Raw genomic sequence first — 10214 nt, forward strand, 5'->3', positions numbered from 1 at the left:
CCTTCACCATGCTAAGCAGATTCTGCTGGCTGAGCTGTAGTTCTGACACTGTTGCTAATTGTATCTTAAAACATTTATGTAGGGTTGTTTGTTTGCTTATTTATCTAGTGTGTAAAGGTCACAGCATGTATGTTTGGAGGTCACAGGGCAGCATGTGAGAATTATGTCTCTTCTACTACATGAGTCATCAGAATTGAACTCAGGTAGACAGGCTTGGTGGCAGGCACCTTTGCCCCCAGAGCCAGCTCCACTTTTGCTTTTGGTGATAGTCTTACCTAAAGTATGAGCTTGCCTGGAACTCGATACGTACCCAGACCTGCTGCTTTGAACTGTGTAATTTTCTTGCCCCAACCTTTCATGTGCTGGGATTATAGGTTAAACTTTGAAAAAATTAGAATAAGATACAGTGTTTTAAACTATAGCTTGTTTTCCTTGGGTTGCTTTGATTGCTAGGTAACAAATTTAAAAATAAAACTTACGATTAAAACCCCTAAGTGAGCTGGGCTGTGGTGGCATACACGCCTTTAACCCCAGCACTCTGTAGGCAGAGGCAGGCGGATTTCTGAGTTCGAGGCCAGCCTAGTCTATAGAGTGAGTTCCAGGACAGCCAGGACTACACAGAGAAACCCTGTCTCGGGAAAAAAAAAAAACCAAAAACCTCCTAAGTGTTTTTCATTAGTGTGTGAGTCCTGGCTCTAGACACAGTAATTGCAGAAAAGGGTGGAAATGCACGGGTGTGGTGTAGGCGTCAGTGTCTCATTTTCACTAATAGAATATGCACACCTTAGGCGTTTATACACAACTTACACTGTTTGTATTTTATTTCTTTATGAAGATGCTTGCCTTCACTGCTCCCTTTCCTCCGCAGGCTGTGTTTCCTGGAGCGGGAAAGCTCCCACACATCATTGGAGGATCAGACTTAGTAGGTCACCATGCTCGGAAGAATACCGACTTAGAAGAGTGGTTGAGACAGGAAATGGAGGTGAGTAGGACGTGAGGCCCCCAGGCTTGGGTTGCACCTTAGCCTGTGACTCTGTAGCGTGGGAGGCATGTGTACGTGAGTGTATGTGTGTGTGGGGGGGGTGTGGGTGTGCCTGTGCACACATGGCTGCCAGGGATTGATTTCAAGAGTCTTTTATTATTGCCTTTTTGTGTGTGTATGTATTCATTTCTGAGACAGTGGGTCCCTCACTGAACCTGGAGTGCACTGCTCAGCTGTCCGTCCGCTGACAGTGTCCTCCCCTAGGGCCAAGCTTGCTGTGCATACCCAGCTCTTACGTGGGCACCAGGGCTCTCAGGCTGGCACGCTTGCACTGCGTGCCCTTCGTCCGCAGAGCCAGCTCCCAAGTCAGTTTATCTTTTTTGGGTTGGTTTTTTTTTGTTGTTGTTTTGGGGGTTTTTGTTGTTGTTGTTGTTGTTGTTGTTTTGGATTTGTTTTTTTTTTTTTTTCCCCCGAGACAGGGTTTCTCTGTGTAGCCCTGGCTGTCCTGGAACTCACTCTGTAGACCAGGCTGGCCTCGAACTCAGAAATCTGCCTGCCTCTGCCTCCCAGAGTGCTGGGATTACAGGCGTGCGCCACCACTGCCCAGCAAGTCAGTTCATCTTACAAGCAAACTTAAGTGACTTTAGTTCACCATTTAGGGAAATTATTCCATTAGAGAACATTAAGATCACTCTCTCTTTTCCATATTTATGTTAAGAGAATTACAGACTCAGTTAGTTAAAACGCAAGTGGGATCTGAGTAGAGTAATTGTAATTCCTGATGTAAAAGGAAAAGAAAGACCTAGAAAACTGTAAGAAAGTGTGGCACGAAGGGAGATGGCCGCAGGGCAGTGGAAGCTCTGGCGTGAAGACCCAGGTGGGAGCGCAGGCCTCCGACATGGAGCTGCCTTCCAGCCCTTCTGGATCCCTCTCGCTGTCTCCTGAGCTCTGCCGTGCCTGTTTCCTCTATAGTGTCCTTCCGAAACACCAGGGCAATTTTATCAAGTTTAATTTGTTTGTTTTACTGTAATTTTGGAGTTTCTCTGGTTCTGTCTTCAACACTAACTGTCTGCATCCAGCCATGGAGTTCTAAAGATGTGGATCGTCCCATTGCCGAAAGCCTTTTTGTTTTTCCCTACTCTTTATTTTCTGCAGGTATTTTTATCAGTGAGTCTAATACCTTACCTGTTTTTTTTTAATTATTTGTTTTATGTATACAAATGTTTTATGAATGCACATTCTTTTATGGCAGTTCATAAAATAATGAAGAAGGTAAAACCTAAGGCCTAGAAGTTACCTGTTGGAACATCAAGTGAATAATAATCCAGTAATAATCCTTTGTTGAGGAGAGTGAGAGGCAGAGGCAGAATGGGAGCAAGGGAAGACCAAGGAGAAGAAGGGAGCCGCCCCACACACACCCTGCTCCTCAGATGCTCACGGGGAGTTAAATGGTGGCGCAGGCGCAGCTGCTGGCCTTTTCCACCTCTGGTTATTTCCCTAGAAGTCAGACAGGTGCTTTACGGGTGCTGGGTGTATACCATGAAATGCTTGGTTGCCACAGTGATTTCGGCACGCATACGCTGCTGCACACACACCTGAACGCACCACACGCTGACACCTTGCTCTTACTTAGGCTTCTATACCGTCTATTGTCTGGACTTCTGTTCTTTGTCTGATCTACCCTTGCTGCAAGCCCGCCTTCATTTCCCCAGTCACTGGGCCAGTTCTTAAAGTTTCCTTGAAGTGGCAGTGTCGTTTCTGTGGATCAGACATAATCTTTAACTCTGTGCTGATTTGAATATGTTCCTCCTTGTGTCATAGACACTAATACTGAAGAAGTTGACCTTGAAAGTGACTAGATGTGCAAAAACGGTGTCCTGGGCAGAGGGAGAAATACAAACAAAACCAGTAAGAATTGCGTATTTAGGAGATGGGTCTGTTTGTTGCTCTGTTCTGACTAAGAAAACAAGAGCACAGGGTCCAGGAGGCGGCACAAGGTTATTAGGAGGCCAACAAGGTTATTAGGAGAGCCAGATTTAAGAAGGTATGCACATGTAAGGGTCAGACTGGGGAGCCATTTCCTCTTTGTTAGGAGTTATGGAGGAGTACTGGATGGCGTGTGCTAGAATCACACTGGACTTGAGAAGGAAGCTTTCAGCAGAGGCCTTTCCCTTGTCCTAACTCTGTGGTGCTTCAGGAGCTTGGTGAGGTCTGTTGAAAATTACTGTGGCCAAAAACTTCTCCATCCTGATTCAGAAGCAAGAGGAAGGGAGACGGTTTACCTGCCATGCGGCTTTGATTGAAGATAACATAATTATTACACTTTCAAGCTCTTAGTCGCTGGAATGTTGGACGATGACTATGGCTCACATCAAGTTAGACAAGTCTCTTTAAATCCTTAATTAGGGGCTGGAGAGATGACTCAGTGGTTAAGAGCACTGACTGCTCTTCCAGAGGTCCCGAGTTCAAATCCCATCAACCACATGGTGGCTCACAACCATCTGTAATGAGATCTGATGCCCTCTTCTGGTGTGCCTAAAGACATGACAGTGCACTTACACATAATAAATAAATAACTTTTAAAAAATCCTTAATTAGAAGCATAATTTTGTGGCTTTGCATGTTTCTACGTGTGTATGCGTGCACTTCCATACTGTTGTATGTGCACAGAGGCCAGAGGTCAGCCTTTTGGAATCTGCTGTCTCCCTCTATCATATAGACCTAGGTATTGAACTCAGTACACTAGTTATCTGTGTTGATGGTCTTTGAACTCGGCTAGACAGTTACTTAACTACAATCTTGCAGTAATCTTAGCAGGAAGTGAAAACAGAGGGTCGGCTGAATGGGAAGACTAGAGATGACCGCTTGCCGACGAGTGACAGCTTGCAAATGGGGATCTGGAGGTATTTGCTGCTGAGTAAGTGAGTCACATTATGTTAACTTTGACAGGCACAGAAGCAACAAGCAAAAGAAGAGTCTCTTGCTGATGATTTATTTAGGTGAGATTTTACTTTTCTCCCAAGGCCATTTGAGAAATGTAGATATAATTCAGTTATGCTCATGACAGTCAAATATTTGCTTTCTTCTGTCCATGTGAGAGACACACAGTACTTTCACATAAAGAATGTTTGACTTTTAACTCATGTATTTTTATTACTTGAACACATTGATTAAATTTTCTGGCTATAGATTTAAGGTTGATTCAATTTTATCATGAGATGTTTAAATTTTGCATGGTATCCTTCAGGAAAGGGAAAGTTCCAAAAGTATTTTGATTATCAATCTGTGAGGTTTTTGTTATAGGAGAATTAAAGGAACAGATTTGGAAATCAGACAATTAAGAGTCCAGACCACTTGCCTAGTTTTAATTTGACAAATGGATAAAATGAAAGATTGGATGAGAGATCCAAAGCTGGTTTTGCTTGCTTTAGGGCAGGTTTTACAGAGTTGTTAAGAATTTATAACTTAATATACTTTGAGACTTCTAGAAACCCAATAAACTTTGGAATGGTTCTCTCTCTCAAATACAATGAATATCATATCAGGTAGACATTGGCTAAAACAGAGTAACATTCTTTCTCAACCTCAAATACAGGACGCCTTAATCTTTATTTAACACATTTACTGTGAGTGTATGTGCACACATTTATCTATACCTGTGTTTGTGCACATGTGTGTTGAAGCATGTGTGTGATAGTGTGTGGGCAGAAGTCAGGTCAGCTTTCAGCAGTCAGTTTTCTGCTGCTATGGGGGTCATGGGGACTGACCTCAGCTCCTCAGGCTCAGCAGGGAGGACTTCTACCTGCTGAGTCATCTTGCCACCCCCAACCCCGGTCTGTTTGTAGCCAGTTTGACAATTTTATTAACCTTATAGTTGATAGTGAGAGTAAGAATGGTGACAATACTGATATTTCACAAGTACAAGAAAAATCAATGAGACATCTGGCTGCCAAATTTCTATAGGGAAAAACCATATAAAGCAATACTTATATTTTAGAGCCACTAAGCTTTCTGTACAAACCATATACTTCATTTTGTGGAAATGCTTTTATAGGGTCTGTTCAAATCCACACTAAGTTTTTATGCTGATGTTTTAGTTTTAACGTGGTCTGCTAAAGTGAAGACTGCAGGTTGATAGCCCATTAATGGGATCGCTACTGAAATGTCCTTTAACGATGTTTTTTCTTTGCAGATATAATCCTAATGTAAAAAGAAGATAATTGAACCTTATAAAGGAAGCTGTACAAACACATTTCTCCTTCAGACCAGCTGGGATACATGAATATAGTACATAGAAATTATAAGTGCTTTAAGACTTTAGTTTATTAAATAAACAAACTCCATTCCTTTTGTGTGGTAACATTGTCTCTTGGAGAAAATATATATATTATAATTTTCCCCTCATTTTAAATGTGTATCAAGTAATTGTTACAATCATAGTGTCCAAATCCTGAAACTGCATTAAGGATAAAGACCAAAGTCTCCCACCCACTAGATGATTGGTTCCCACTGTGATATCATTGCAAGAAATATTAAAAAGGTTGACCTGCTAGCGGGTTCTAACCATGCTCCCATGCTCCTGCCGCTGCCAACTCTCTGGAGCTACTGGTCTCCAGGCCCGCAAGCTCTCTGGCCCTGTGGGGCCACGGGGCCTCTGCTGGGCCACTTCACTCGGCAGTCCCTCTGTTAGCCACCTCCCCCACCCCAGTTCCTTTTGCTACCACGCAACACCCAACACACCCCACAATCTGCCTCTTTACCACCTAATTACCCGGTAGAATCAAGACTCTTAAAGCTTAGTTAGCCAATCAGATTTATGTATAAATAATATTACAAGTTACAAGATGCCAATACAGTAATTTCAGAGCCAATTGGTTATGATAAAAACTTTATCCCACTATTTCTAACCTTATAAAAACTTAGCTATTTTGGCTAATAGATGTCACAGATGTCACACAGGTCCATGTCTGAAGCCATCTCGGTTCCCTTTCTTCTCCTGTGACCTCTGTCCTCCCAACTCTTAGCTCCACCTCCCTTTTTCTGTCCAATCACAGGCCTTTCACTGCCCTAATATGATTGGGCATGGAAAATCTTGCAACATGTTATATCTATATATAAATACAGATATAGTTGTACTTCTGTGACTCCATGGATTTTTTTAAGATTTACTTCTTTATTATTATGTATACGATTGTCTGTGCATGCATGCTTACACACCAGAAGAGGGCACCAGCTCTCATAGATAATTCTGAGCCACCATGTAGTTGCTGGGAATTGAACTCAGGACCTCTAGAAGAACAACAGCTAGTGCCTTTACCCTCTGAGCCATCTCTCCAGCCCTCGATGACTCATAAATTCCTGTGCATAATACTTTTTACGAATTACATATGTAATTACTCTGTACCTTGTTCATTTTCACCTTAGATTAATGATAAGCACATCAGTGTAAGCTTTTCTTTTCCATTACTCTGGAGCTTTCCTAAACTGATATGACCCAAGTGCAGTGGTGTTGGTGAGAATCTGTCCCCCATCTTACTTAGTACAAGAGATTGAGGTAGTATGCACCCTCCACACTGACTAGATCATACCAAAGAGAAAGATGGGCCCCTTTGGTGGTTTTACTGAGCACAGGACTCTGTCTTGGCTTCTTAAATGTCACACGTATTTCTGTCCATAAAGTAGAGGCAGTAGGTTATCCTCTACCTAAAAAGGAAAGTGGTAACTGGAAATAGGTTCTTTTTCAAATATTTTTATATAGAGAAGTGGATCTCAACTCCACCTGTATATTATTATATCTTATATTCTAGAAAGTGTAATAAACCTTTTATTATGAACTGAAAGCTTTCTGGCCTCCCTAGAAATCTTACCTCTTTTAGTTAGAACATGCCTAGAAACAAGGTCCCTATTTACTGAATCTTTACGGGACACCGTGTGTCCCTTTACATTTAAGTGTCCGGATCAGCTACTCTCTACCTTTGACCAGACCTCAGAACGTATTACCGCACTTTATAGAGACAAGTCATAAATACAGGCCTTTATTTTATTCTACCCTTCATTACACTTTCAGACGCTTGTTTCATTTGAGAAACAATAACCATAGTCTATATAGCATCGCACTTCCTCAGCACAGTGAAGGGATAGGCACTAAAGGTCTCTGGTTTCAGTTCCAGTGGCTTTGTTAAAATTCCATTGATGGGCTGGAGAGATGGCCCGGTGATGAAGCGCATTTACAGTGGTGCTGGGAAGAATCCTAGACTGCACGTTAGGTAGCCACTCTACCAACTGAACTACATCCCCAGCCTAAACTTTTAAATGTTGATAAAGTCGCTGTTTTAGTTAGGATTTTACTGCTGTGAACAGACAGCATGATCAAGGCAAATCTTAAAAATGTCAGCATTTAATTGGGGCTGGCTTACAGGTTCAGAGGTTTAATCCATTGTCATCAAGGCAGAAGCATGGCAGCATCCAGGCAGGCATGGTGCGGGGAGGACCTGAGGGTTCTACAACTTTTTCCAAAGGAAGCCAGGAACAGACTGGGCATCCTCAGGCATCTAGGAGGAAGATCTCCAAGCCCATCCCCACAATGACACACTTCCTCCAACAAGGCCACACCTGATAGTGCCGCTCCCTGGGATGAGCGTATGCAAACCATCACAGTCGCATTTACCTATTTCCTTTGATATGTTTCCTATCACACACATACACAAAATTAGTATTTTAACTCTTAAGACGGGTTATTCCATAAGGTTACATTTTAATATTTCCATAAATTCTAATATAAGTCTCTTAACTTTTGAGTATGGTGTAATGTATGGGTCAGGGGTAGGTTTTCCTCATGTGAACATCAAATACTGTTTATTGGAAGAAGTCTTTTCTGCGTTAAATTATCTTGGCAACTTCATCACACATTAATTATGTTTACCCATCCTTTCACCAGACTACTCTTTCTTGAATTACTATAATAGTGTACTGGCTAGTTTTGTGTGTCAACTTGACACAGGCTGGAGTTATCACAGAGAAAGGAGTTTCAGTTGGGGAAGTGCCTCCATGAGATCCAACTGTGGGGCATTTTCTCAATTAGTGATGAAGTGGGGAGGGCCCCTTGTGGGTGGTACCATCCCTGGGCTGGTGCTCTTGGGTTCTGTAAGAGAGCAGGCTGAGCAAGCCAGGGGAAACAAGCCAGTAAGAAACATCCCTCCATGGCCTCTACATCAGCTCCTGCTTCCTGACCAGCTAGAGTTCCAATCCTGACTTCCTTTAGTGATGAACTGCAACGTGGAAGTGTAAGCTCAATAAACCCTTTCCTCCCCAACTTGCTTCTTAGTCATGATGTTTGTGCAGGAATAGAAACCCTGACTAAGACAAATAGCATGTAAGCTTTAAAAACCAATATTCTTGTTTAAGTGCATGGGCCTGTGTTCACAGGCACGTGGAGGCTCAAAGCTGATGTTGAATATCCTGGTCCTTTTACTCACTCACTGAGGTAGGGGTTGTCTCATCGTAGCTCAGATATGGCTAGTCTTCGTGTTGTAGGGATCCCATCTCTGCCTTCTGGCGGCCTGAATTTCAGTGCTGTTTGTGATGCAAGTACTTTAATCACAGCCATATCCCCAGTCCCTCAGACCCAACACTTTAGTCCTCCTAGCAAGCCAGGTTCTTTTAGGATTTTAATTGAAATTATGCTAGAAATTAGTTAAGAGAACTGATATCCTTTGGTGGTGGTGGTGGGGGGGTGTTCAAGACAAGGTTTGTCTGTGTACCCCTCCCTGGCTGTCCTAGAACTGTTTGTAGACCAGGCTTGCTGGCCTGAGATTCCTGCCTCAGCCTCCCTCATGGTGGGATTAAGGGAGAATGCCAGCACACTGGGCATGATAAGAACTGATAATGTATTTCTTTGAACATCTTTGTACTTTTATTGTGAGGCTTGCATGCTTTAAATTGAACCCTAGTACACTTTTGACATCGTAAGTGGCCTTTCAAAGGTTTATCTTACAATGATTTATTGCTTGCATATGGAATTTATTGTACAATGAATGTGGAACACTGTAAGGAGCTAAACTCACCTTAATATAAATTCTAGGGTTTTTCTGGTAGAAGTTTTCAGATTTTTACAGAAACATCTGACCGAGAGAGGTGTTGATGTGGTTTGTGGGGCAACTCCTGAACCCAAACTTGTTATGCCTGGACATGGCTATTCAGACTTTCCATTCCTTGTAGCAGTTTTGTTGGTTTGTCTCTTTCAAGGACTTTATCCATTCTCTTATGCTTTCATATTAAGTTCTCCATTTCTGTTATACTGATATCTCCTTTTCCATTCTCATTACTAGAGCTCTGTTCTTGTTTGGCTGGCCAGGAACATGTCAAACTTAAGATTTTGAAGGCCATTTGATTTGCTCTTACCTCAGTGATTTTCATTACTCCCTTTTCTATATTCAGGACTAAGTTGCTCTAGCCCGTCGCTCATTTAAGACCACATTTCAATGTCAGTACCTGAAACTGTCAGTCTGCATCACTGTGACAGCTGTGACATGTGACAGCTATGTTCTGGTATTCAATTTTTCCTTGGCTTTTCAGCCATTTCTTATTGTTTTAGCTCCTGATTAGTTCGGTACCTTTATCAGTTTTTAGCTAATGTTAAAATATGTAACAACCCACTTTAATAGCAGCATTTAATGTATACTGTTTTTTAAAGCCTTATTAAATATTCCAACTATCTTCCTATTATTTGTGCTTTAATTCACATTTAAGTGTTTTCCTCTTAACAGTTTGATTTAAATACTTTTTGGAAAGTTTCCCCACTTTCGTCAGCCTTCTTTTTCATATAAACACATCTCATTAGGTTTATGCCCCTTAATGTGAAGTTTAAATGCAGTCTAATTTTTTCCATCTGAGTCTATTTCACAAGGAGTTACCAGGATTTCCTTTTTGAAAATACATTTAGAAGATTCCATCACTTCCTATTAATTACTCCATCATGATGGTTTGAATGAGATTCTTCCCCACCCCACCCCACCCCACCCCAGGCAAGGCTTAGTTATTTGAGTATTTGGTCTCTAGATGGAAGTTGTTGGGGAGAATTAGGTGTGGCTCTACCATATGACTGATGTTTTAAGAGTCTGCATCACTTTAGAGTTCTCTGCTTCCTGTTTGTGGATCAAGATGTGCACCCTTAGCTGCTGTGCCAGTGCCATGCCTGCCTGCCTGCCGTCATGTTCCCAACCAGGAAAGTGAG

The 10214-nt window shown here is 42.1% G+C and overlaps 1 protein-coding gene across 5 annotated transcripts in view; it reads left to right on the forward strand.

The window, feature by feature from the left end:
• Nbn (nibrin) overlaps positions 1-6126 on the forward strand; it is a 31397-nt gene extending 25271 nt beyond the window's left edge. For all 5 annotated transcript variants that reach the window (XM_052176118.1, XM_052176119.1, XM_052176121.1 and 2 more), the window contains 3 exons: positions 869-982; positions 3932-3981; positions 5175-6126. In XM_052176118.1, the coding sequence (XP_052032078.1) occupies positions 869-982; positions 3932-3981; positions 5175-5202 (192 nt within the window). In that variant the 3' untranslated portion in view covers positions 5203-6126. The remainder of the gene's footprint in view (positions 1-868; positions 983-3931; positions 3982-5174) is intronic.
• The last annotated feature ends 4088 nt before the right edge of the window (positions 6127-10214 follow it).

This window comes from Apodemus sylvaticus, chromosome 3 (assembly GCF_947179515.1).
Source record: "Apodemus sylvaticus chromosome 3, mApoSyl1.1, whole genome shotgun sequence".
NCBI classification, from domain to species: domain Eukaryota; kingdom Metazoa; phylum Chordata; class Mammalia; order Rodentia; family Muridae; genus Apodemus; species Apodemus sylvaticus.